The sequence below is a fragment of the Anser brachyrhynchus genome, assembly GCF_964034855.1.
Source record: "Anser brachyrhynchus genome assembly, chromosome: 4".
NCBI lineage: Eukaryota > Metazoa > Chordata > Aves > Anseriformes > Anatidae > Anser > Anser brachyrhynchus.
In genome coordinates this window covers 17,018,619-17,046,416 of record NC_137698.1, presented here as the reverse complement: position 1 = coordinate 17,046,416, position 27,798 = coordinate 17,018,619, and the positions used below count along the sequence as shown (strand labels likewise).

General features: G+C 44.7%; 3 protein-coding genes across 16 annotated transcripts in view; 2 read left to right on the top strand and 1 right to left on the bottom strand.

Moving 5' to 3' along the window:
- WRN (WRN RecQ like helicase) overlaps nucleotides 1–1,245 on the top strand; it is a 42,752-nt gene extending 41,507 nt beyond the window's left edge. For all 11 annotated transcript variants that reach the window (XM_080590389.1, XM_080590390.1, XM_080590388.1 and 8 more), the window contains one exon: nucleotides 946–1,245. In XM_080590389.1, the coding sequence (XP_080446515.1) occupies nucleotides 946–1,068 (123 nt within the window). In that variant the 3' untranslated portion in view covers nucleotides 1,069–1,245. The remainder of the gene's footprint in view (nucleotides 1–945) is intronic.
- Nucleotides 959–25,678, top strand: GTF2E2 (general transcription factor IIE subunit 2). 4 transcript variants are annotated; one of them, XM_080590443.1, is made up of 8 exons: nucleotides 959–1,081; nucleotides 1,649–1,815; nucleotides 12,514–12,605; nucleotides 13,145–13,252; nucleotides 14,991–15,173; nucleotides 15,628–15,721; nucleotides 23,647–23,762; nucleotides 24,799–25,678. In XM_080590443.1, the coding sequence occupies exons 2-8, from the start codon at nucleotides 1,653–1,655 to the stop codon at nucleotides 24,916–24,918; spliced, it is 876 nt and encodes a 291-aa protein (XP_080446569.1). In that variant the 5' UTR covers nucleotides 959–1,081; nucleotides 1,649–1,652; the 3' UTR covers nucleotides 24,919–25,678. The 4 variants fall into 4 exon arrangements, with proteins under 4 accessions (XP_080446569.1, XP_080446568.1, XP_080446570.1 ...); XM_080590442.1 differs by lacking the exon at nucleotides 959–1,081 and adding an exon at nucleotides 1,336–1,447; XM_080590444.1 differs by lacking the exon at nucleotides 959–1,081 and having other exon boundaries at nucleotides 1,452–1,815; nucleotides 15,635–15,721.
- SMIM18 (small integral membrane protein 18) lies at nucleotides 3,917–12,515 on the bottom strand. Its single transcript, XM_080590458.1, has 2 exons — nucleotides 10,416–12,515; nucleotides 3,917–6,756 (listed from the first exon to the last, which is right to left on the bottom strand). The coding sequence occupies exon 2, from the start codon at nucleotides 6,709–6,711 to the stop codon at nucleotides 6,418–6,420; it is 294 nt and encodes a 97-aa protein (XP_080446584.1). The 5' UTR covers nucleotides 6,712–6,756; nucleotides 10,416–12,515; the 3' UTR covers nucleotides 3,917–6,417.
- Nucleotides 25,679–27,798: the final 2,120 nt, after the last annotated feature.

Here is a 27,798-nt window from a genome sequence, read left to right as displayed (position 1 = left end):
AGAACATCAATTCTGAGTAAATTGCCTTTGTTCTCAACCAGGAACGGTGTAATGGTGTGTGTACCCTTCATTCTTCATCTGAGCGTGTGCTGAGAGCCCTGGTGTTGTGCATGCACCTCTTGTTCTAGGCCCTGCAGCAGCCTGTCTTCTGGCTGTAGATCAGTCCTCCTGGTGCATTTCCCAAGGGCAGCTCAGCAGCAGTCTTGAGACGAACATCTCAACAGAGTTTGGTCCTTCCATTATTTAAAAACAGGTGGCTGAATGGTGAGCAGAAACACATTTATCTCTTGGCTGAGAGCTATTACTGAAATTCATGGTTTATGTTTCTGTGGCATCTTTCCCATCACTGCAAGATGCCTGCTGCAGTCACAAAGTGCAGCATGTTCACACTGTCCTCCACCAGTTCTGCGGAGCTGATGACTTTCTTGTGGAGGGAGAGAAGGAACATTGCACGGCAGGTGGCAGGCGCCCACAGTGCCACTGATGGCTTTCAGCCCCTGTTTCTCAAGCAGTCATTAGGAGAGGTAGCTGATACTGCTGATCCATTACCAATTTGGGGTACCCAGGTTTGTCATCTTGGGTATGTGCTCTTCCACAGAACACCTGCAGTTCCATTTGCCATTTTGACAGATTTTTGTTTAAAGGCAATTCCTGAGGATCAGGATAAAACTTGTAGAGCTGTGCCAGCATGCTTTGGTGCAGGCCCAGTGGTTTTCTTGGGCATGCCTAACGTTTCCCTGGTATCACTTGATTTATGACCAAGTTGATTATACACTTGAAAAAGGTTCTGAACTTCAGGGATACAGACATAAGCCGTCCTGGGGCAGAGTTAGATGGTTGATGTCTCCTGATTAGCATGGTTTGGCGTGCAGAACTGTAAGTTAGAATGAGATGTAAAAAATAAAAGCTTTTTTTCTATTTTTTAACACCTTTTCCTTCTTGCAGAGTTCACAACCCCCTTGTAAGAGGAAGGTGCCTGCATGGTTTGGAGCCTCAGAAGCCCCTCTTGTGCCTGTGCCCCAGATCAAGAAACCCAAAGCGGACACAAGAAAAGGAATATTTAACTGAAGATTTATTTTTTGTAAGAAGTATACGTGTACAAATGTTAGGTGTACTATGACAGAAACTACTTTATATGGAGCGATATTTTATATGTAGCACTGATGCCTGATTTTGCTTGATCTATGCTTTTTTTTTTCACTGTGTGAAAGACTTTATTAAAAAAAAATCTTATTAAAAATAAAAGTGTGGGATACGTTGGGAGATGAAGTAAAAAAAAAAAAAAGGGGGGGGTGGAGGGGCCCGTTAATGGCCGCCAGCGCGCGCGCGTCACCCTAGCAACGGGTGGCCGCCCCGCTTCCGGGGCGGGGGCGGCGCGGGGGCCGCCGGGAGGGCGGCAATGCCCAATCGGCGGCGAGCGGCCTGCGCCTCGCGCCGCGGCGGGCGGGTGAGGGAGGGCGGGGGGCGGCGGCGGCGGCGGCTGGGGGGGAGACAAAATGGCGGATACCCGCTGAGGGGGGCGTGAGGGGAGCGGGGGGGGCGTGAAGCTGCGGCATGGGGAGGGCAAACGGGTTCGTTATTAGCTGGCCGTGCCTTAAATACTGGGCCGAGCCTGATGCCTGCGCCCCTTCCTCTTCTCGCTGAGCAGAACTATGGATCCGAGCTTGCTGAGGGAGCGAGAGCTCTTCAAAAAGCGTGCCCTCTCCACGCCGGCGGTAGAGAAGCGCCCAGCGCCATCTTCTGACTCCTCGTCCTCAAAAAAGAAGAAAGCAAAGGTAGAGCAAGGTGGCTCATCGAGCTCGAAGCAGAACGCAGGTCGGTGAGAGTGGCCTGCGCCGTGCTGCTTTTGTGTTTCCTGCCTTTTTACTGGGTGTCTTACCGTGGATCAGCCTATCCGCGAGTTTTGCTTGTGGCTATAATCATTCTTTCTCTTAAATTGTCGCTTTTTACAAAGAAATCCAGTTGCACGATGTGAAAAAAAAAAAACTTTGGCTGCTTGGGTCAGGCCTCCTCCTGTCCGTTGCTGTTACTCGGCTGGAGGAATTGCTGCTGCCAAAGCATCGCTTCGTGTCACGCTGGGGTTTGGTTTGTGGATGTCAGTGAATGCCAGGCCCCTAGGTCCTTCTGGTGAGAGAGTGCTGAAAACTGAATTCTGCCAGCCTCAAGTCAGGTAGCTGTGAGATGGATCTTGTAATTTATGCCGTGTCTGGCTGGCATACTGCGGCTAGCAGCCCTTCTCATTTTACTTGGGAACTATTCTCAGCTCACAAACACGGCTGTAGGTATCTGCCTGCCTTAGTCAGGAGTTGCCTCGTTCCCCTGAGGTGGTGGTGCTGACAAAGTGCCTCTTGAAACCAAACGAGTTCATAAAGCAGCACCCAAAGAGTGCGAACAAATGAAAGGCGCAGCAGGGAGAGGGCTTGTGTGTGCACAGCAGCCTGCTCTGCGTTTGCTTTTACTGTGTGAGAAGAGTAATTTGGGGGCCTTGCGAATACTTCTCTGCAAGCCCTGGCACAGTTCTCTGATGCGCTCTGTTGGGCAAATTGGATGTCGGGAATTACTAAGATACAAAGTAATGCTGTTGTGCAAACCGCTTGCAGGCTTGTGTTTTGGGTGCCATGTGTAGCTCACTTCTAAACTCTAAATGAAGCAATACAACTAAAAAGAGCAGTGAAGAATGTCAAGGACGATGGGAGGAGTGGAGCATCTTCTGTCCAAGGGGAAGAATAGCGAGTTTTTCTGACTTCCGTTTTCAGAGCCCCTCAGGGCACCAAATAAAGTTATCAGCCAGACGTTTAAAATAAATCAGAGCAGGCCAGGTTTCCACTGCCCCTTTGCCATGCTGCCCTTTCCAAATAAAATCAAATTGTAGGTGGGATATCCTAAAGTGCGCATCCAGAGGGAGGGGGGTTTACTGGGAAAGAGCAAGGGGCAGGCAGTCCAGGTGTGACTCTCGTCTGGAGGATTTGAGTAGCTATGTGACCAAGCAGCAGAATAAATAGAGAAAGTGTTGTTTTGTTTCTGCGGTTTTGTGGGGTGGGTATTTCTGCAAGTGCTTTTGCAGTTGTCAGATGATGAGCTTACACAGATAAAAGGTGTGGCTGTGAGGAAATGCACTTTATTTTTATGGTGCTGGCTTCGCTCCAAACAGTATCAGAAAGCTTTCAGGACTTTTCTAACATCTTTATGCACAATGAGTTCGGTCTCCTTTCAGTTTTCCCTGTAGAGTATTTACTAACTGCTGCAGAATCAGCAAGGGTGGAAGTAATGGAGAGTGAGCAAACCAGCTCTCTCCCTTGTATTCGTAGGGGCTGGTGCAGAACAAGTGTGCAGAGTGGCAAACGACAGAATGGGCCAAGCAGCCACAGGCAACACACGCGTTGCCCTGTGATGCTGCAGAGTCAAAGTCCTTTGCCTAAAACCCCATTTTTTTATTTGAATTGCCAGATCGCTAGGTACCTGTTGGGATATGCTCATGGCAGAGGGGGGCCTTGGGGAGGTGGAGTAAAAAGTGATGTTGGAGAATCCCCGAACCCCTGAAGAAGTGAAAACATAGAGGGTCCTTTCCAGTTTTGTTGTGTGGTGACCACAGAGATAATAAATAATGTTCCAGTGATTTTGTGTTAGCATCAATAGTCCCTGGGTGTGCAGAGCCTGCAAGTTCTCCGTCATTCTAGGACTCAGAGAACCTGCCCTTGACTCTTTTTTGGGATGGAGGGGCATTGTGACCATGCTAATCCTTGAGTGACCACATGGGTAAATCTAGCACGTGTCTGCAGATTTGTTGTGAGCTTTCCAGTGAGAATAGTTGTTACCAGAGCTGTCTAAAATTATTATGTGAACGAGTTACTTGACAAATTCAAAGCTGCCTTGTTTATTCAGTTCAGAATAGTAACAGGAAAATAAAGGAAATAGATCACATCTGTTTATTTCTTTTTATTGATCAACACTAAGTCTTTCTCTTGAGACCTTTGTGGCGGTGGTCCTGGCCATCAAGAGCTGAAATCTCCAGGAGCTGTGTCGCAGCCTTGCCTCTCTGGCTTAGTTCACGTGAGGGGAAGAATTCTCCTGAGGCTGTAGGGCTGCGCAAGGGGAGATCCTTGTCTTCTGCTCCTTGTGCAGACACCCAGCTTCCTGTGAAACCACTTAGCTGGAGAGGGTCCCGAGACTTCTCCATGTGTGTGCTTCCCGGGAAGGCACGAGGACACGAAGCCGGTGCAACGCGCTTGTGCTGCTCCTGCATGCTGCCTCCCCGCGTGCAGGGCAGCGGTCAGGGGAGCGCTGCCGGTGGAAAGCAGTCCTGTTGTGTTTGGAGTGGGTGCTTTCAGGGAAGAGGTGCGTTAGTGCAGCGTGTCCCAACGGCTTCCATTGCCTCTCGTGAGCAGGACAGCAGTCTGTCAAATGCACAGCGCCCCAGTCCAGAGGACATCACGAATGGGACCTTCGTCACGTGTCTTGGGGTGACTCCTCGATTGTCTTGTAGCTGGGACGTCAGCTTCTGGTAATTGTGCTTGTAGTTTGATTGTAGCTGAAAGCATTCTTTGCGTACGGGGCTGACACCATTTGGTCTTGGTTAGTGTGCGGGAGATGAATGTTTGCGGTGATAGTGGTGTCGTTTTGTGACTGAAGAAGGGAGATTGCTCTTCCAGATTAATCACTGGAGCTTCCTGGTTACTGGTGGCCTGGGTACTGTCTGACTGCTGCTCGCCAACCAGGAAGAACATGAGTCAAATTAGCAAGTCCTTCAGCGTCCGTGTCCACATCTTCTGTTGCTTAGGCATACGAAACCTGAGAGAGGGAGTTTATAAAAAAAAAAACTTTTATCAGAAAAGTTTATCATTACAGGTACTGGCCATGGCACGGAGGTATTTCTAGCAGGGATAAAACTGCAGGATTGGTGTTGTAGCTTACTTGTTCATTTGGCCGTTAGGTGGGCTTTGTTTCCCTAATGTCAGGAGCATTATTTAGGTTTTATGTAGTTAAATATCTTGTCCCACGCCTACCTTTGGTCTGGTTGGGACATTTCTCACTGGCTTGCTTTTCTCTGCGTGTCCAGCAGTGAGGGACTTACTGGGTTGTACTGAGGGCTACGCATTTGGGCATCATCATTACAGCTGTAATTTGTAAAGGCAAAACTTTCGTCTTTTAAAAGCTATAGATGCCACGCAACACGGAAGGATGATGTGGTGAGCTAGAGGTAAAAGCCGATGGTCCAGGTTTTCTGTGGTCGGTTTGTGAGAAAGAGAGGTGTGAGAGGTCGAACTCTGGGATGCATCCGCAGGCTGCTGAACTTCTCTGAGGGTCTCTTGTGCAAAACAAAGCCACGTCTTGCTGCTCATCCATCCCACCATCTCTAGTGCAGGGATTATCGTGACGTGGCCTCCTCTGTGAAGCATGTGGACACCTGCAAACTGCGTGGTGGCTGGGAGGGAATGTTGTCGTTGGTGAGGGGAGATCTGCAGCCTGTCTGCTTGCGTTGTGGCAAGAACTCGGTCAGCTGCAGTTCAGCTTTGAAAAGCTGAGGTGGGGCTGACACGTCCAGCACGTCTGATTCCCTGTAGTGTCACAGGTGGCATAGAGGCAGCAGCCTTGGGACGGAAAGGTGACCCTGTTTCTTCCAGACCGTGGTCCTAAATTCAGTGTGCTTTTGTGGAAATAATAGGAGTTAAGATAGTGCAGTGTCATGACACCCAGAAGCTGGTAAACAGGTTGAATATGAAGGAAGGGGAGAGCAGTTCTCTGGAACTGGAGAAGGGAGGGAGAAGGGGTCAAATTGTACCACAGGAGGTTAGCAAAGACTATTTTAGGGATAAATTTCATGCTGGCTTGCTTTCCCCCCATCACCCTATTTTCTTAGAGCAAGGAACCTGCAGTAAGAGCTGCCAAAGGCAAGAACTCACACGAGCCCCCCTGTCTCATGGGATCTCCTGCCTTTAAACCCTGACGTTTCCTATCTTTCTTCCCCTCATCCCTTATATGTCTGTCTTGTGCCTGTATGGCTGACCTCAGTGGGAGGCCGGTGCTGTGCCATTGTGCTCTGTATGATCACATTGCTGAGCATTTCTATAAATGATTTTTTCCAGTTAAGCAACACCGTTTTATGCGTGTTAAGCAGCGTTTGTTCGTTCAGGTAGACAAGGATCTACTCTAGTAACTCAATATGAACAACAGAAATGCATTTAAAAACAAAGAATTTTTCTTCCACCATAACATTGCAACAGATCATCCTTTTGCTAAGCACTCAGAAAGCCTTTGCTAATTATTCAAGTTCACATCCAGAGATAAAATGGGAACTGCTGCTATTACATTTAAGTCCAAAAGAAACAAAAAAAACACATGGGACTTGCTCGTTGGTAAGGTACAAGAGGATTTGTTCAAGGTGTTAAACGTTGTTCAAGTGCTGATGATCAGTCCTTCCTACACCACCTCTGTTTCGCTCTTTCTGAAGCTGTTCATCATCGCCCTAACAGGGTTGGGTTCGTTCTCCAAGTCCTTCATAGTTTTGTTTTTCACACAGCAGCAACAGTCTAGCAGTTCGTAGAGGAATGCCAGCACCACCAGAGAGACGACAGTAAAGATGAATATGATCAGAATAACAAAGCAGGCAGTGTTCCAGTTATCGTGGAAGGGGTAAATTTTTTGCACTTGGAAGCCCAGGTACTGGTAAATGGATGTGGTCTCGTTCCAGTGAGTGGCGTTGAGGGTTGCCATTCTCGCAGAGTTGCCTTAACGTATTCTCTGTCACAGATTTGGGGGCTGAAACAGAAAACAAAGCTGTTGAGGGCTCTGTTGATCAAGAATATACTGTGATTTTTATCCCAAACTAGAAGAACTTTGTCTCAGACTGTCTGCTCACACCGCCTACAGTACATGGATTGTTGAATGGGTTTATTTGCTCACAAAAGTATCAGACCAAAATGTAAACTTTGTGACTTGTCTGCAACATTTGGTTCAGTGTGACTGTTCCATACATGCACAAAGTATGTAAGTTATTCTGAACTTAAACAGTTTTGTTTCTTTATTTCAAGTACCTGCAAAGACAAAGAGGTTACAAAGGTAATTTGAAGGTGTACAGTGGTTTCAACAACCGGTCTGCCCTTACTTCTGAAGCTTAGTATTTCTGTGCCGTGAAAGCTTGCTGCTATCTTTTGGCATTCCTGGAAAAACGGGAGATCATTTTGCCATCTCCCATAGCTGAGTGCTTAGGAGAACTTTCTGTATGTTAATATCGTTTGAATTTGTTTGCTTGTTTGGTTGTTTTTTGTTGGTTGGTTGGTTCCCTATTTGGCATAGAGAAAGAAAGCTTTTTAAAGAACGGATATATATAACTATCTTGGAGGATTTTTCCAAAGAATGGGGCTGAGCTTTCCCTTGTCCTTCTAGTTCACAAATACAATCTTGGTTTCTGAAAACTCATTTTGGATTTGCCTGTTAGTACAGACTCATTACCACTGCAAAACCTTTTTGACCTAAGAAGGCCGGACTTCCTGAGGTGTTCATTCCCCAGCTGTTCCTGCACATCTGGAAATCTCAGTCCATTTGTGGCCATTAGGAGAGGCAGAAGGAACACCCAACCCAACCCTTCCTGAGCTCTGCCTTCTTATTTTCATCTGCCGTCTCTGCTTAGCCACCAGGACAGTATCCTGTCTTTTGCCCAATGCCGTGTGCTCGGACCCAGGAGAAGACAATACTGCTTTATGGTGTGGGGGAGAGAAAGTGAGAAGCTGGTTTCGGCAAATACAGCTTTGGCATGAGTGATATTGCTGTCAAGGCACGCAGTTTTAGAAAGGCCATTGCGTGAAAGCGTGAAAGCAAGCTGTGTCTCAGTAATTGGTGTAGTATTTCTAGAACACAAAAAGCAGTTGTGTCTGTCTCTGGATTTCTCTGTGGGTTATGGCAGATGAGGTGTTTGGCAATAAGAGCTTTACAGTTGTGTGTCTCTTTTTTGGTTTCCTTCTTTCTCTGGCTTTGTCTCCCAAAACAGAAGGAACTTACACTACTGCTGGTATATAGTCTATGAAGTAATAAAAAATATATCTGAGGAGCTACAGTAACTCCTGGTTATCTGGCCTAGCATACTGGAGGATACTGTCATGGCCTTTGGGTCCCTCAGGCAATTATTTCTTTCTGGAGTCTTATTTCCATGCCTCAATGAAAGATTTTTGCTTTGAACAGAAAGCAAAAAGTAAAAATGTTTCTATATTTGTTACAAAATAGTCCTGGTTACCCACATGTAGTTTAATTTCATTCAATAATTAAAACTACAGAACCAAGGGGCAACGCCAGTGTTTTGTTCGTTAAGCTGTGCTCACAGATAATGCTTTAATGAACCTTGCATAGCCTAGAAATAATTCTGCAATCAGCCTGTTTAGCAAGTGACAACCAGAAAATGCCTAAATAAACAAGATGCGGCAAAGGAGAAGTGTGATGGGGTCTGCTGAAGCAGGTTGCTTAAAGCAGTTCAATCATCTGTCATTATTTAATAATAAAATAAATGGTGTTAATGAAAACCAGAATGATGCGGCCAAGCCAGCTTGCCATGCACATCTTATTTTAATCATTCAACTGCTATACATTTTGCTCTTCATCCTTCCATCTCTTTATCCTTCCATTTTTACTGGAGTTAATTGAAACGGACCAGCTTTGTTGGTGAGAAGAGGGCCTGGCGTTAGCCTTTGATATTTACTGGAGGAGTTGCAGCAACTTACCCTTTCTTCTGTTAAATTTGTAAATGAATGCACAAATTTGTAAATGAATGCACAAAGTAAGACTGAAATGGAAGTTTGTATAGCAAATCCAAGCTAAAAATGTCAGTGAGTTGAGTTGGGTCTGGCTTTGAGAGACAGGTTTGGTTTGGTCACGGTCTAGGCAGGACACTCAGCTGGCTTGTTTCACAGGGGATGGAGCTAAATTCAAGGGAGTTCTTGAAGGGGTGGTCTGAGGAAATGAAAATCAGTGAGAGAGGAGGCTGAATAAAAGGATTTGGAGTCGCTTTTGAGGGATAACTAACACAAGCAAGATTTAAATATATATTTTAAATGGCAAGAGGATATCCTCGGAAGAACATAGGGGATTTTTGTTTTGAACCTTTTGAACAGATCTCTGAGATGGGATTTTGTTGGCATCATTACTGATAAATTCACTCACTCTGTAAACACCAGGTACAACAATTATCTTATTCTATCGATAAGAAATACCGTATTTTCAGCAGTATCAATGGAAATCAAGCTCTGGGACCACCGGAGGGGCTGGGCACGCTTGTGTCGCATAGCGACGACCCGTTCCTAGCCCGGCACGCTGCCCAGCCACCAGCTCTGGAGGTGAGGTGAGAGGAGAGGAGCTGCTCCCGCAGGGCTGGCTGCTGCCACCATTAGGGCTCTGCCTGCGTACCTGGGGAGGCTGAACTGAACTGAACGGCTGAGCCGGTGCTCCCCCAGGGTGGTGGTCAGCTCAGGCTTGGCTGGGGCGAGGCAGGCAAGTAGCAGCTGCTCCTGGCTGTCGTCGCTACTGCACCAGACCAAAGTAGCGCAATTTAAATTCATATTGTAAGCCAGTCTGATCTGCATGCGGTTGGGCTACCCAGAATTGAGTGAGTTAAATGTTTAATGAACTGGGTTCTCTAATATCTATGTGGGGATTTAATTTAAAAGTATCCTCCTTCCCAGGTGCTGCAGGAAAGCAGCTTTATTTGAAATCATATGCATGGAGCAGAGGGAAATGACTGGCAAAAAATCATTTCAATGCAGTACGGAGGAAGTCCTGTTCGAGAAACCACCGAATAGACATCTTGGGGTGATGGCATTTACAAATCAGCTGGATTATAACCTCTTTGTGTTGGATTGATCAGTGCTCCGATCTGTACAATGATGATAATACGCAAAGGGGTTTTCTTCCTACCCTAACAGACCGGTTTCTGGAACACGTTTTTAGCACATCCATGAACACGCATCTGTTTTAGCCGGTGTAATTGATGAGGTTTACAGAATACCCTCCTGGGAGACACATTCTCAAATTTCAGCTTTAACAGTCTATTTTAATTTTTTAAGGAAAATCCTTTCACTGTCATTTCCGCAAAACCATACGGAATCAGTTATAAGGAAGTGAGGCTGCAGAAAACAAGCGGCCTCCCCAGTAAGCATCAAATCCATTTTGTTTACTGAATCTTGGCTCGTTGTGTTAGCTTTTCCGTAAGATGGAGCGGTCATCAATTTTCCATTAGCACACAGATGGTGAAAGTGCCTGCCTGATAGTGCAGGACGAGCTCCTCTGTGTTCAGCAGAATAAAATCCTGCTACATCTAGAGAAAAATCACCCTGATCCTAAGAAGCTTTTTACAGCCTTGCATGTTACAGGCATATTTTCCTGCAGTCATCAAGACAAACCGAAGACAACGTTAGAAAATGATGCACACCTACCTCTTGCCTGAAAGGATGCTGAAAGAGCGCCGTGCCGTTCCCTGTTTTAATGCAGCCTATGGCACAGCTAAGATGGAGCTTCCCTGCGATTGGCCAGCGCATGGTGCTGCTGACAACTTCCTTTGTGCTCATTTGCATCAAGCCCTCAACCCCGGGAGGAAATTATTCACAAACTGGACTTTTGCTGCGTATATTAGGAAGCTGCCTCTCCCCGACTCGTTATTTTCAGGATGCTTTTGTGCGTGTTGGGCTCGGTAGCTGAGGAGCGCACGGGGGCGCGCTGGTGGCCGTGCCCCGCGCTGCTCTGCACTGGAAGGCAGCCGATCAGACCGTGACGTTGGAAGCGTTAACATCCGCAGGCTCCAGCCTCACAGCCTGCCCAGACTGACTTGTCAGGAGCTGTGGCGTGCCATAGCCAGGCCGATTAAACAAGATAATCTTCTTGATGCAATTGACAGAACAAATACGTGATAAGTCGCCTTAGCTGTTTGTTCTAGCTCCTGATTTTTACTTCAATTGCTTCAGACTTGCCGTTACACGTTGCAAAATTTCCTTCAGATAAATTTTTAATGTTAAAAGGGGATCCTGTGGGGAAAAATCCCCAAAGGCTAGACTTCTAGGGGGAGCTGGCTTTTGTTCTTCTCACTTAATTTGGTAACCAGAATAAAATGTTCTTATGTAGCTGGAGTTACACTGATTGTCCTGCGTTAATTTTAGAATTGTTACATGGCAGTGTAATGCCTCTAATACAGCATCATGTAATCGCTTGGGAATTAGCAGTTGCCAAGTTTTAGATTTGACAAGCTTTGCTTCAGCATTAGCCTTTTACTACACTAGCACCAGTTTCCATCTGAGTTTTCACCAAAATTACCAGAAGTAGATTTGTTTGAAAGCTGACTACATCCAAAATTCCCACTTCATGTTGCCTTTTATTACCAACTTACAGATCAACTAAGAAGAAGGCCGAGGTGCTGTGGGAGAGACATTGACAAAATTCAGATGAATCATGGTGACTTTGGAAACTTAATTTGCAATTTCCTTGGAACTTAGCAAGGGCATCGACATTTAACCACAGTGAACAGCGTGGCAAAGACTTTGCTTAGCAGCTCTGCCTGGCACCCACTGCAGCCTCTGTCTCGGCTAAGGCACTTCCATTGTTCTTTCTGTCCCTCAACCTATTTTTCACAGAAGTAACAGGAACTCAGTATCTCTGAGATCTCAACTGTCTGGTCAAATTTAATTTAATCAACAATGGATTTTAAAAACTCCTGTGGTGACAAAGAGGGGACTTTCCTTTTTCTGGAATAGTTGAAATTCTGAAAAGCTGTTGCTCTTAAGTTTGAACAACGTTATGCTGGTAATGGACCTGTGGCTTTTGGTAGTGGTTTGTGGATATTCCTATTTAATGTACCATGTTACGCAGTTAATAAAACTCATTAACTCAGCCTTGCAAGAATTTTTGAAACTTTATGCAGTAACAGACCTCATGATACGTTCAGATAGAGCCAGACCTGGCAGCAGAAGGGATGCTTAATTGTTGTTTCAGTGATGCAGCACGCCAAGTGAAGCAATTTGAATTTATGATTTTTTGATAAGATTTCCCCTAGAGCTAGTTTCAAAACAAACAAACTGAAAACCAAGCCCATGACAACAAATACAACCTTACTTTACTTGGGGTGCGCTAACTGAAATAAGTGGTGCTTTCTGCTCCTACTCAGCGTTATGAAGCTATCAGCAGCGATAATCGTGGGGCACAGATGAAGTGTGTTATTTCAGCATGAATTAAGGTAGCATAAATGATTATGGTATGTTAAACCACAGAATTAAACGTGTGCTCTTAGGGTATTAACGCTGCCGTTGCTTGCTGTTTTTTTAAAGCTCAAGTCCCAATACCTTCATGTTTATGGAGGTCTGCTCAGAAGTGTTCCACACCCAGCGTGCTTATAACACTGAGCCCTCCAAGGATGACTGTGCCTGGAACATGCGTTTCTGTTCATCACTGTGCTCCTGAGGGGCTGTGGAGCTAGAGTCTATCGAGGTGTTGTTGAAACCATTGTTTATTTGTGGTTTTGTTTTTTTTTTTTTTCTCCTGTTGTAGATCACAGCAATGGATCATTTAACCTGAAAGCCCTTTCAGGAGGCTCTGGCTACAAGTTTGGAGTCCTTGCTAAGATAGTGAATTACATGAAGGTACAGTGGTTTGATGTAAAAGTATAATGGTTGGAAATGTTTTAGTTACGTATTCTCCTCTGGTAGCTAAACGATGCTGAGTGTTTCAGTCTAAAATTCTTTTACTGAATTTCAAGAAACTAGTTTGTTAAATTTAAAATGCTCTCTGTAAAACAAAGCGTCCAGTACATTGTTTTGTTACTGGAATCCCAATTATTCCAGGTCAACGTAAAACCAGGAGAATGGTTTTTATTTGCATTAGAAATAGGAATTGGAAGATGTTGCCAGCTTGTAGGATTCATGAGCTATTTATCAAAGTAACTTGTAATTTGGTGCTTGACAAATTATTTTGTTCCTGATCTCAGCTGGTACTAACAATTTTTTTGCTCGTTCTCAAAAACCCTACGTTATCCCACTTTTATAGAAGTTGTAAATTATGCTTTTTTATGCTTTTTTAATGCCTTTTTAATGCTTTTTATGCCAATTTTTGTTACTTTACGATAGTTGAATTGCTGAATAAAGAAGTACAAATCACTGATAGAGGCTGTTTACTTTTCCAGACTCGGCACCAGCGTGGTGATACGCATCCATTAACCCTAGAAGAGATTTTGGATGAAACACAGCATTTAGATATTGGACTCAAACAGAAGCAATGGTTAATGAGCGAGGTAAAGAAAAGTTTAGATTTTAATAGAGATCAAAGGATAATGATAAACCTGAACTATACAGATTTATTTAATTACAGACTCTATAAATATAAAAGTTCTTCTTTGAGAAACTGCATTGATTCACATTTCTGTCTTGTGCCTCCTGCTATTGAAATAACTCTGAAATGAAAGCTCTTCTGACATTTTTAAGGAGCAGTTAGAATTACTGCACAAAGAGTAAGTTTTATGTCCAATGAATTTATTCGTTACTAATTTTGTATACTCAAATTGTTTTTCTCAAGGAATTTCTTCGTAAAAAAATCAAAGCAGAGAGTTCTTCCAGTGTCCAGGATGTTAAATTAACTGAACAAAAGGAGTTTGGCACAAAATTCATAGACTTACAGTTCTTTGTTATTTACTGAAATGAAGAATTCTGATGCGAAATCCATGTTTGGAATTGGGGGGTGATAGATCGCAAAGTTCATTAGTCTCACGCTGTATGCTAGGTGTCCTTCCTACAGAGTTGTTGTAACTTGCCACTATGTCCATCTTCATGCTTAATTGATCTGAATGTCTTAATGGGATTTCAAGACTAATAAACCAACAAAATAACCGTATTTGGTATTTATACTTTATCTGGGTTTGCTCATATCATATTTAAAACCCTTGCAACAAAGTAGTAAAGGCTGTTGATGCATGGGGAAAAAACCTCTGTGTAGTAAAACTAGGCTGGTTTTAACTAATACAGCCTGTAGCATTCCTTTGGTACCAGTGCTAATACTCTGGGGTACAGAAATCTCCAATCCAGCAATGCTGTTACCATGAAAAATTGGCTTCGTTGAAAACTTTGAAGGGTAGCTCCAGGTTGTTTCTGTAATTAATCAGAATATCAAGTCTGAACCAAAGAGCTCTTCCCAGGAAGTTTACATAAAGTTACCACTGAGTTGCTACTGGGTAAGAAAAGGTGAACGAACATCCCGCAGTGCCAAATTTAGTTACCTTTTCTGTTACAGGCGTTTTCTCCCTCCTTTCTTCTTTCTGTGTCTCTTCTCTTTCTCCTTTCAGGGTCAGGCTGGCATCTGCAGAAGAAACTAAGTAGAGTTGCCCTCTGTTACAGGTGAACTTCCATTATGGTACTGGCTGCACAGCAAAACTGATTCGGAGCATATCTTAAATCATTTCAATTGTCCATGAGCTTCTGGTCAGCTTCACTCAAGCTGGCATCATAAGTAAAATCCTGCTGTGCAGGAGGTCTGCTCTTCTCAATTTCTTCTACAGCTGCTGGTGCCAATTGACAGCAGTTGGGGAAGACTGACTCCTGTTTTGTTCATCCCAGGGTAATGCCTTTCACGTTCATAACATGCATATGACCCGATTTTGACATGCTGAGTTGTCTGTTTGCACTCTATATTCAGCCAAAGCACTTTTTTTTTTTGCATTCCATCCTTTTTTTATTTTCATTACTTTCTCAAAAAGGAACATGTGCGGCTTTCTGCCATAAGAGGCTTCATGGACCTTCAATCCCAAGGGCATTAAGTGAATGATGCTAAGCCTCCTTTGGTGCTTTGTGCTTCATGTTGCGGTGAATTACACCTAGGCTGGATCTAAGATCCAGGGGTTTAAAATCCGTTTCAAACTCAAACCTCCAAACTGGCAGCTCTAACGTGGCTGATGTGTTTGTAGCTGTTGAAAATCATACTAGAAAAATGTACTAGTGTGCACTCTTTTTCAGGTTTTAAAGTTGATGTTCCTATTACAGGCTCTAGTCAACAATCCGAAAATAGAAGTTGTAGATGGGAAGTATGCTTTCAAACCTAAGTACAACTTGAAAGATAAAAAGGCTCTGCTCAGGCTCCTGGACAAGCATGACCAGCGAGGGCTGGGAGGAATCCTTTTAGAAGATATTGAGGAAGGGCTACCCAATGCACAGAAAGCCATAAAGGTGAGTGAACCTGCTCTAGTTAGGTTCTCAGAGGGGACACGGAGGCTAAGAGAGAATTTTGTCATGAGTTATTTCTGTTCTTTAGATAACTCAAAACCTATTTCAGAAGGTCGAATAGCTTTTTCTGGACATCATTCTTTACTTTCAGATTTGGCCTGATGTCTCAGCACAGCTGTCAAAGTTCTTTCCCCCAAAAGGCGCTTGATCTCCCATGGTGCAACTGAAAGCATTTAGTGGTGCTTTTATCCCTTGATCTCAGCCCCCTGTATCTCGTCTTTGCTTTATTAGTGCACTTATTGACAATGTCCCCTTTGGATGCTTTTTGTTGCAGGTTACTTTGCTGCTTCTCTGGTTGATCTTTTTGTAGCACAAATCTGGGTCTGTTGTTCAAGCTGGAATCCCTGTGCTTGGAAATGAAGTGATTTTGAGTTCTTCTTTTGTGTTTGTTTTCGAGGCTTTAGGGGACCAGATCATCTTTGTTAATCGCCCTGATAAGAAGAAAATTCTTTTCTACAATGACAAGAGTTGTCAGTTTACTGTGGATGAAGGTAGGTGTTTGTTTACATGTTTCCATGATAGTTGATTAGCATTCATCTTAGGCAGCTGTGTGTATGTATAAGCAGTCTTTTAATGTCATAATCAAATCTTAGGTATATCCAGATTCAGTCAGTAGAAGGGTTTATATTAACACAAGGCTAACAAAAGTAATGAGCAAGTGAGTTCAGAGGTAATAGCCTCTGATTTATATTGGATACATGGCAGCAGGAACCCAGCAATTCAAGTGTAAGTATGACAGAAAAGACCAAAAGTCACCTGCCTGTGACTTAAATGGCATCTAACATCTTGCTGCCTAAAGGGCAGCCAAAAAACAAAGGAATTCCTTCTGGGTTTAAGTTTGCTCTTTTTTTCCAGCTTATAAATCTTGTGTCTTTCGTTGGTGAATGCGATGAGGTACCAGGAATGGAACAGAAGGAAAAAGCAGACAGGGAGGGGATATGAGCAGAAGTACTGAGAAGGGGCAGTTGACAACTGGGAGGGCAGTGTAGGTGTGGGGTACTGCTGCTTCCTAGAGCTGGGAGTGGAAATTAATTACGCAAATTGGGATGTGTTGCAATAATGACATTTATGCCAACATCAGATACTTGTAAGTACAGAAGGGAGAAGGCAATCCCTGGTAAAAGACCAGGGATTTTAAATTTTAAACAACTCAAGGACACTGAACACTTACTGTTGTTCACTTGTTCACAAGCCATATAAAGCCATCTTATCGTAGAAGGAAAGAGTTGTAGAAACTTCGGCTGCTCTACTTGCAGGACCATAGGAATGGAACATATAGGAACATACAGGAACAAGATATAAAGCTCTTAGTCTTTGAATAGCTCAGAGAGACCCTATTTTAACTAGGATTGAGCAACTTATTTGTTACGTACCACATTTGTACACTCAGTAATAATAGCTTTCTTCCACAAAGATAATTTAGTAGATGTCACCTACAGCACCTAAAAGTATAAAAATAGTTTCAAAATATTTGAGTCTCTTTTAAACCATAATTTCTGGCATTTCTTCCTAGTGGGAGCCCAAACTATATGTGAAATGCAGAATCGTAAGCCTCAATCTGCCTTTAGTGGGGAATTTGTAACCTCCCAAATGCCTGCAGTTTTACCATTAACACTGTCATCTTGTTCAGATTGGGTTTCTTCAGTCCAACAGCCCACGGCTTTTAGGGATCCTAGCTTTGCCAAAACCTTTAGAAATCAGCTCTATTGCAGTAGACAAAGCTTTTAAGTTTTTAGCAGCTACTGGTTGTGTTACAGTCACAATTGCTGATCATTTCTTCTTTTGTACCTTTTCCAGATAATTGGCACCCAGCCAGTCTAAAAGGGTTAGCAGAGCAGATCTCTATTCTAGTGCTCTTAGTTTGTAATAACTCCAAGATTAACTGTGAAATTTAATAAAAGAACCCGTTTTATTAAGAAGTAGCAAAGGAAATCTGCCAACTCTGTCAGGGAGCCAGTAAAAATCCAAGGCTGTTCGTATGCAATGTATTATATTTTAGCACGTCCAGCACTGATCCATCAGTGGTTAGGAACAAGTAGTGCAGCCCATTGCTGAGAAAGAGGCGGAAAGGTTAAAAAGTTTTTAAAAAAAAAAAAAAAACACAAAAAAAATGAAACTAAATGTTTAAGCTGGCTGGCTCAATCTCCCAGCGAGGAAGGCATTAAAGTCTCTAGTGTCTAATGAAAGGACCACTAGTGTGCAATGTGCTCATAGTTCAAGGTGGCCTTGCTTTCTTTCATCCGCAGGTGGCAGCATGTTCCCATCTGATCAGAAAGTGATTTTTTTTTGTTCTGTTCCTGCAGTTTTCTTGCTTTTCTTGTCACGCGGAAGATAATGCTTTGTTCTGAGAGAGGGGGGGCAGAATCCTTTCTCTTTTGTGAACGTTGTGATCTGCCTGCGTATGCCACAACTCTTGAAACATCCCTGAGTGGGTTCACTTACTTATTGCAGCTGGAATGGGTCCTTTTTTCAACCGTGTTATCCTGTGATGAGGAAAACCCATCCTTCCAGAGCAATTTCACTCTGAGATTCTCTCCAGGGCACTACAAGCATGTCTGTTAGGGAGTCCGTGGCAGAATTGTCTGCGTACAGGATGAGTTATGTCACGTTCCTGCATTAGCTGTGCTATTTCAGCTCATTATCTCCAGCAATGTTAAAACGAGATTTTAGAAGACTGCAATATAAGCCTTGAAGTGTTGAAGCTAGCTCTTTGATCTAGCAACTGATGACAGTTCAAAATATGTTTCTAGTTTAATGTTTATCCTTAGAAATAAGGGCTCTGCACTGCTCAGTGCATGATTCTGCTGTGTGGCACACTCCAGTTTTGAACACATGCTGGCTGGGATTACTGTCCTCTAAAAGTTCCTCTCCCCTCGCTGTCTGAGCTCCACCAGCCATCAGCAGAGAAAGAGGAGCTGCTGGGGCAGTTTGGAGGTTGCTGTCTAAAGTAGTGGGAGGAACTGTTTCCTGGCAGTGCCTACCTCTGCCCTGACTGCAGTCGTTTTAATGGCTGAACGAGCTTTTCTTTCTCCCCTTTGGAAAATAAATCCCGGTGTATTTCAGCACTGGTGCAGCACCTATATCGTGATCTCCAGGGTACTGGAGAAGGTATGCGTAGTGAGGAACAGCTTTTGTTCTTCCTTTTCTGTGATTAGCCAAAGAAGGTTCAGATTGCATGTGTTCCTCCATCGTGACTTCCTGACTAATTAATCTTCTGTCAGTAATGTGTAGCTGAACGGGTTTATAAAAGCCAGGCTGGATTTCAGGTGCTTCAGCCAAGTAAAGCACTGCCTTTTTGTGCTGGGGCTAAGCAAGCACTTTGCATGTGAACCAAGCTTTTACCGTGGGGCTGAATACTGAAACGCCAGTCCGATTGCTTCACTACTAGAGATGATGTCTTTCACGTCTGAAGGCAATATAGGAAATACTGTAATGCCTAAAAAGGTGGATACTTAGTAATTACATGTGTTGTTCTTCCTAAGTGCCTTTGAAGAGATTTAAAGAATGGCTAAAGCCTCTTCAATTTAACAGTACAAAAATTGCTGAGGATCAGTGAGGACTTAGGGCTTTGAATTCCAAGACGGTCCGGGGGCACCTTTTCTGTCTGGTACAAATCTAGTACTGTACTCCCTGGGACTGCTGTGGAGCAGGACTCCATCTTCCCTGCTGCTCTTTGTTTCTTCCCTTCTGTCCTCTCCACAGAAATGTTGTTGTCTGTTCTTGTCCTGTGCTCAGGTTTTAGTTCAGCTCAGTGAAGACTTTTAAGCTGTTTCTGATCTCTGACAGATTTTATTACCGGTATGGTACAGAAGTTTATCTCCAGGAGCCATCTCAGCCTTTTTGCGAGAGCAGGTGAAGCAGTCAGAGCTGCAGGATAAACTACACTGAAGTCACTGTGCAGCCACTTACCCATGACACTGTTTCCCATATGTAAGCATTTATAGAAAGAGTGTGTTGGAGCAGAATTGCTCAGGGAATGTTGGTGCAAACTGCTTTCATATATGAGGCCCCCCATGCAGTAAAGTTGCAGGAACATCCTTACCCCTCAGGTATTTCAGAGAGAGAAGCCATTTGTAAAACCTTTGTTATGCTGCCCTCTGCTTTGCTCTGTGCTTGTTACACTGGTCCAAGCTCTTTGTTTTAAGTCTGTGCGTGCAGACAGCTCGATGCTAGAGATGTTAGCAAGCATCTGAACTGGCCTTTCACTCAGCCTGCTGTGGCACTCCAGGTCTCGGTCCCTCTTCTCCTTACTCGAGAGACCAGGAGTTAGTGACCTGGAGGAGCAAGGGAGCAGCCTGTGAGTTGTGCTAGTTCTGTCTAGCTTCTGAATTGAAATATTTTAGTGGTCAAATTGCAAGATACTGCATACAGGATTTGTTTGTTCAGGGTGCGATGACCACAGCTTGCTGCCTGTGCTGGAAAAGACTGCATTTCCATTAGGACTTAAGAGCTCTCTGCAGAAAACACATGTGTCCTTTAGGGATCACAGCACCTGCGTAGCTTTGGTCAGAAACTCTTTGGAAATTTCTCTGTAGGGGATTTTTTCTGGGCTCTGTCTTGTCATAACAGCCCAAGCGGCAGGAGGAATTGTCAGCCTGTCCGAATGCAGCCTGCTGTGGTCAGATGAAGCTTAGGACTTGACTGCTTGACAGCTTTGTCTTTCCATAGCTGTTACAGGCTTGTTCTGGCTCTAGCTGTAAAATAGTTTAGTGGATCTGAGTGAAGAGTCTCCCACTTTCATCATGCTCTGATGGTGTAAAGATCGCCTTGCAGTCGAGAGGACGTGGAGAAGGGAAATCGGATGTGCTCTGGGATTGGAATGGCTGCATGCTGCAGGAGTGCATGCAGCTGATCCTGTTCTCCGTGCCTGGCCGAAGCAGGCCAGCGTGTGGCGAGATTTCTGCTCCAACAGTCCCTCCCTGCTCTCACACCGGTACCAAGCTCTCTGCGCCTTGTCACAGACAAAAGAAAGACATCGTGAAAAATGGATCTGGTGTTTCGAGGTCACCCTTCTGTCACCGTTACGTTGTCTGCTCCTCAGACACATCAGCTGAGCACAGCGGTTCTCTTTCTGTCTTCTCTCCTCCTAGAGCCCGGCCAGCCCCCCACATCCTCCTGCCTGGCCAGCCATAAGCTCGGAGATGTGTTCCAAAGGCGGTGGAGGGCAGTAATCAGGTCGTTGGGTGCCATTTCCTTGTCACTGACCCCTCTCGTGAGCTGTTGATTTTACAAGCTAGGAGCCACAGGAAAGGCCGGGGGGATGGTTTTTCAGATTCTCCTCAAAGAAGTTGGAGAAATCTCATTCTGTCGTGGGTTAAGGGTATGAATGTTCGGCCTGGAGGTGCAGAAATACCACAGCCACAATCGTGGAGCGTTGTTTGTCGAGAGCTATAGTTACTGCCAGCTTTTCCCATAGGTTCTCGCATTTCAGAGAGGATGTCACAATAATTCAGATAGTGTATTCCCAAGGTCTAAACTTTCACTAGCTGATAGGGGCAGAGTCCTTGGAGACTTCTGAATAAATCTGACAGGTAATGTGGAAATGGTTCAGCGCCAGCCAGACAGCTGCTTGCTCTCTTCAGTTCCTGCATTTAGCTTGGTATCTGGTGTTACACCGAATCGTTTTTTTTGATGAGATGATGGGCGTATTTCCTTTTCTCTTCAGATGGCACCCTAAATACAAACCGCTAGTACGCGCAGCCATCTGAATGCTTCTCCACCTTTATCCTGCGCTTTTAGTTCCGAACCAACCCTCTAACACTGAGTGTTGCCAGGGGACAGTTTGTTTGTGATTTCCCACTTTTCCCCCCGCATTAAGGTACTTTAGTGCTGTACATGGAGCTTCTGCATTGAAATTATTTTGCAATTACCAGAGTCAGAGCCATAGCGTTGAAAGCAGCCTGATTTATGAAGGAGTTTTTAAGTGGCGTTGCTGAATACTTTGTAGTGATTCTGGTGGGGCCAATTAGTAAATTAAACTGTCTGTACTTAAAGTCCATTTTAGCTTTGTGGTCTGGGTTCTTGGTGACTGTTCCATTCATATTTCTTGGACAAGTTTAAAAGGCGAATGTGAAGCTGTAGTGATGGTATAACCGCTGCGTTACAAGAAATGCAAAATGCTGGGGTTAGGTATTAACTGTGATCTGCGCTTCTGTGCATTTTGATCCTTGAAGAGCTGGCCATTTATTTTCTAGTGTTTAATTTTTCACTTCTGTTCTCCAGAAGAATGCAGGCTAGTTACCCTTAAGGAGCTATCCTCAGCTTTTTTTTTTTTGCACCAAAGCATATTTGTCCGTGTATCGTGAGCTCTAATAAGAAGACGGATCATTTGTGTTTGTAGCAGAACATCTTAACAAAAAGGCCACTGTCATGTAAAAGCCGTTACCAGTTCTCTCTTCTGCTCCATCTGCTGTACACGTGCCTGTCACATACGTCTTCGAAAACTGCTGTGCATCTCTTTGGGTCTCACAGGACTTGTCTGTGCAGAGCCAAAGGCAGTATAGGGCAGTGCAACCTCAGAGTATCTCTAACTGGGATCTCTTTAATATTCATCTGTTTATGGGCACCCTTCTCACTTAATGCATGAATCGCAGAAACGAAACACGTGGTTTGGAGCACGGTTTCTCGCAAAGTGCGATACAGCATTTGCACAGCCAGCGTGTGATCCCTCTTTCCAACCACCACCACGTCTCAGGGTCCTGCTCTGGCCTGTTTGGGTGCTCAAGACGGAGAGAGGGCACGAACAGAAAGGAAACAGCTTGAAAGAGCTTGTGCTGCTCAGTCCAGAGGACATGCTAGGACCCTTGCTCAAGCTGCTGCTGTTAAGACTTTCATCTGAGCGCACGTCTCTGAGAAATGTCTCTTGTGTGTTCAGCTTTGATCATAACACAACGTTTTCCACCTGCTGCAACAGGATTAGGTGAGAGATGATCTGTGATAGCAGGCACCACAAGATATGCCAAGAGCCTGGAATCACACCTAAAACGGATGAGGAGACAGAATGTCTTGACTACAGCGTCGTCACTCCCTGCATTAAGTTACCTGAAGATTGCTGTCTCAATGGTCCTGTTGTGCTGCATAGCCCGAACGGGAAAGCACTATCTCCATGTAACCAAAAGCGGTGTTTTGACAGGATTCAGCTCTCTTCGAAAGCACTGTGTTACCAAAAATGAATGTTGTTGTTCTCCACTGGCAAAATTCCTTTCTTTTGTTTCCTGGGAAGCTTGAACAGCCCCTTGCTGCTGGTATTGGGAAGGGAAGGAACAAGCTGAGACTAAAAGCATGTGCTTTCCTAGAAAAACAAGACGCGTTAGGAAGGGAATGGGTCCAAGTACAGGAAGGAATTCTGTCGCTTACGCCTTCTTTGCGGTGCTGTTCTGCTGCAGTGTGTCTAGAGCCAGTGTATCTGTGGCAGATCGTCGCTGGAGCGTTTCATTGCCTGCTGCACAGGACAACTTCTTACGCATGCAGAAGTTGTGGTTGTTTTGACAACTGTATACTAAATTTGTCTGGAAATAAAGGGAAAAATTTAGTCTTGTGTTGCTATGTGTGCCTCGTGTTTTATTTATAGTTTGTTAGCCAAACCTGCTGACAGGATATATCTAACTTACTGCCTGGGGAATGAGGGGAGGTAGGATTGTACCAGCCGCTGCCTGGAGAAGGCATTCCAGAGACTCTGTGAAACTTTACATGAGGCAGAGAGTGTTCAGGCAGATGGCAGCTGCTCTAATTAAGACTTACTGTCTCTGTCTTTTTTCCTGCTGCTGTGGTTTTTAAGGTATCTCTCTTCTTTTAACACCAGAGGAATTCTAGTAATTTATTATCTGTACAGCATGGTATGTATTAGATTACAGCGATAAAGGAGCTTAAAACCACTGAAGTAAATGTCTTGAATCTTCAGTAAATTGGACTATGAGATGTCGAGTCTCCCATGACAATGGCAGCAGAAGATGTGTAAATGAAGTTGCCGTTTATGGTTAGTTATTGCCCTTCACCAAGACCGTTTGAACCGAGGCTTATAAAACATGCTGACAGTCTGCACAGCTACAGAGGTGCTGGGCAAAAAGGTAGACGCTGCAGCAAATTACCATTAAAAGCACACACTGCCAATGGGTGCTCTTGATGCCGGCACGCTGGAGTGCAGTTAGCACGGATGAGAATCAGCTCATCTTCTTCCCTTAAGTGTTGGGGGCTTCTCTTTTTGTGCGTGTTGGCTTTTTTTGGAAGCGCATCCGGCGGTTGGAGAGGGTAAAGGCTGTGCTAATTGGGTGCCTGCTGGCAGCGATTGCTGCATCACAGGCTGATATATCAGAGTCCTTCAGCGTTTGAGCTCAAGTGTATTTCTCCCCCTTGGTGCAGGGCTTTGCCCAAGCTTTATTCACTGGGATATGAAATGAGGGTTTGTTTGGTCTTGCAGAATTTCAGAAGCTGTGGAGGAGCATTCCCGTGGATTCTATGGATGAGGAGAAAATCGAAGAGTACCTGAAACGACAGGGTATTTCTTCCATGCAAGAAGCTGGACCAAAGAAAATAGTAAGAGATGCAAATTACAGATTTCTGAGAGATTCCCCCTTCCTGACCCTGCAGTGTTAATTCCAAAACACATTGCTGAGCCTATGCACAGCTGCTTTGTGTAGCTCAGGGAATTGCGACCAGTTTTAAGAAGCTGCAAAACAACAATGCTGTAGCCAGCAGCCAGTGTTTTTATAACTTGTTTCAGCCAGCGTAATCCAAGCAGCATCAAGAAGAGGGCAAATGCCAAAAATCCCTCTGAGCTCCAAAGTGGAAGCTTCTGCTTAAAGCCATACGATGCATTAGGAGCGAAAGAATAGCTACTCTTTGGGGAGAAGGTTTTCTCTTTCATTTTCTTTTTCTTTTCTGCTAAATAGCCTTGAAACCCCAATACAAATCCTCTAACCTGCCAACCACCTCACATAACACTGTTCCACAAAATGGGTGCGATATGCCCATGTTTTACTGGGAGGCCAAAATGGCAACAAGGTCTCCAGAGATGCTTTCTTCCTAGCTTCTAACAAGTTTATTTTACTTTTTTTTTTACATTTATTTGTATGTGACACACTGTATTTTTCCTCTTTTGCACTGGGCTTCAAACTGTCCTTTCACAGGAGCCCTTCCACACAGGATTTGTTCTTGGTTTCTGCCGTCACTGCACTAGATGTTTTAATGCCTGCTGTCACGTAGGCATTTCTCGTGGATCCCTTGTACGCTAAATGGGTCTTTGAGCACGTAATTGTGGATATGGGCTATGTACCTCCTTCTGTAGCTGCCTGAGAGTGTTTGGAAATCTCACTTAGAAACAAATGCCAGCTCTCCTACAGCGCATGAGATACTGGGAGGCTCTGCTTTGTACCCTTTGCCAATTCCCTGCCTGGATTTGGACTGATTGCTGTTGTTTCTTCCTGCATAAAAAACCACCTTCCCCTCCTGGCCACCCTTTCTTCATGCACAGCTCTCCTTCGCAGCAAGGCAGAGCCTGTGGACAGCACAGCGGGTCAGGTGTCGCAGCTGGAGGGCAGATCTCTTGACTACTGTTTATTTCTTCTTGCAGGCTCCTATTCAGAGGAGAAAGAAACCCGCTTCTCAGAAGAAACGCCGATTTAAGACTCACAATGACCATTTGGCTGGAGTATTGAAAGATTACTCTGATGTCGTTCCTGGCAAACAGTGACCAGCTGAGTTCTGGAGCAAACAAGCATTTTTATACAGGCTTTTTGCCACTCAGGCTCAGTGTCTGCTCGCAGAAAGACTGACTGTATATAGTAATGTGATGTGTTTCCCCATCCCAGCAACTGCCAAGATGGAACAGGTCAGTTTAAGAGCAAGTACGAACTACTAAATTTAGAGTTTAATTTAATTAGCTAATGGGAAATGTGTCTTTAAGTGAGAGGTTCTCACAAGTTGCCTGTTGGCATGGAGTGATAAATGGTGCTCAGCATGTAATGCAGGAGTTCCTGTTCAGTGCTTAACTCTGTTTTTACATTGCTTAATGGGTATTTACCTGGAATTACTTAAGAGGGGCTTTCTAGTAGAATTGAATACAGTATTTGTTGTACCTATTTCAGGGAAACCTCCTCCTAAAATCACTGCAAGCTAGTTTCTTTTACCGTCAAATACACCCACGGTTTTTATGTTCCTTCCTTGCTGTGGGATTGAGCTTTACTGAACTGATGATACCTGAGGCTCAGACTCAGGAAAAAACCCTCTCCCAAGCTCCGAGCAGGCTGCAGGGCGGCAACGCAGCGGCTGCTCCGTAATGCTAACCAGAAATTGCTCTCGGCGATTTCTCTTCGCTGTAATGGGTGCACCCGTGTTGCACAGTTCTATACTGCAGACAGGAGGGAAATAAAATGACAGTGTAATACTGAAACTTTTTTTTTTTTTTTAAGTAATAAACTTACAATGCTGGTTTTCAGTGTTGCTTCCTTAAAGAACGAGAGAACTTTCCTCTTTCACTCCAGTTGTGTTTTCCTTTTCAAGGAGGTAAAGGACTCTTTGCTGTGTTTTAATCTTCTCAATGACTTATTGTTCTGGGCTAACACTGTCATCTTTTATCATTCTTGTTTGGGGGAGGGGGAAAACCACCTTAAATGAAAGCTCCCTGTGGCTGCCTGATGTTCGTTGCCATACAGACTGCCTAACGTGGAATGTGGCCAAATTACGTCCTCTTGATAACTTATTTTGATGTACTGAGCCGGAGTCAGTCAATGCTGATATTGTTTGCGCGGCACCGCAGCAGAGGGGCTGTTCCTCGGCCCTTCTGGGGTTAGGATCAAAGATAAACTAGGTGAGCCTGAGAGCCTGCCAGCAGCAGATTGCTGCTGCGCGCACATGAGCTCTTCTCTTGCTCGACCTATCAGGGATTGAAGCAGAGGCCGCCCGATCTGGACACAGGAGCAGGTGAAGAATAAGGCTTTGTTGCCGGAGCACCAAACAAGTGACGTCTGCTTGGGAAAGTGCAGGAGGAGAAATAAACTTCTGTAAGTGTAGCATCGATCCTTCTGTATAATACAGCTGGTTTTAAAGAGGGCTCTTTTGAGAAACAGACAGTGCTTCGAGCATTACACGTGTCAGTCCCGTGTAAAGAGCTGCTGAACACCAGTAGGAGGTTTCTCTTCTATTTTTATGTATATAAATACATACATAAAAGCGTCACGCTGGCTTTGAAACTGTTTTTCTTTCCTGTATCTTCCAGGTCGGCACAAGCGATTCCTCTTGGAGCTTTTTACTTTTCTGTTACAGCTCTGCTATAAAGCACCCGTGGCACACTTGCAAAACTGTTCTCTTCTGTCATTTCACTCAAAGACAAAGGTTCCCTTCCGTCTGCTGCACTTTGAGCAGTCACTTTTCTGGTGGTGGTGCTTAGACAAAAGCAGAGCTCAGAGCTCTGCATCGCCTGTCATACCTTTTGGGGTTTTAATGGGGTACCTTCCCATCATCTCACATACCATGAACCCCTGAAGCTTGCAAGGCAGACTGTAGGGCAGGCTATCTGCTTAGTTTCTCTGCTGAAGCGATTAAGGTAGTAAGGAGACTAAAGAATATGTCTGGCTACTTTCAAAGATGAAAATTACATTAGGTCAAAAAATAAGAGAGCAGCAAAGGAAGATTAACTACCAGCTCTGTGCGCTGTGGTGGTGTTGTCAGGCTCCAGTGTTCAGAGGAACAAAATGGTCCAGCTGATGTCTGGTTGGAAGGACTGGGCTGGAAAGCTTTGTCTTACTGGTGGAAGTCATCTCCTCTGCACTAGCAGAGAGGGAAAAACAAAACAGATTTTGTAGCTCATTAGGGTACAGTCACAGAGCTTGAAAGTAGCTGAAGGGGTGCCCACATTGGCCCCTTTGAGGCAACACAGTCGTGAAGAAAACAAGCCCAGAAGATAAGAGTGAGCTCCTCTCTTCTGCGTGGGTTTGAGGAGCCGGGTTTTGTTTCTCTGTCTGCTCCCAGTGGTCCTTATGGTTGTTCTTTTTCTTTTTTTTTTTTTTCCCCAAGACCTCTTGAAAATCAAACAACTTAAAAACATCTCAGATGGTATCAACGGGAGCCTGCTGAAAGCTTTTAGTAGCACTCCAGCCTGCTTCAGTCTCTTCATTGCACAATGTCCAAATTTTTTTTTATTTTGCTGAAGTTTAATGTAAGAGTTCACAGCTGCTAAAACCTTAAACTTCCTTTATCTTCCTCCAGGGTGTTCTCAGCTATCCTGTGCCTGGCGAGATGGTTCTCACGGTGGCCAAAACCATCATGCCCTCAGCTTGCTTGCTTTGGCAAAATCTTTACTCCCTCAGTCTGGCAGCACGAAGGGCTGCTGAGAGGCGTCATGCTCTCTCTCGAAGACCATGGGCCTCTTCCTCCGTTTTTCTTTGCCTTCCCTGGCCGCGTGTGCTGCTGCCCAGCGAGGTGAGGGGACCTGGGCTGCCCTCGGCAGCTGGGAGGGGCTCCGTTACCTCATGCATTGCAGGAAGGCTCCTTGGCAAGTCATTGAGATGAGTTTTTGCACAGTCTCTGCCTGTCCCTGCCGGGTGAGGACTTCCCTCTGCCGCTCTCCCGAGGC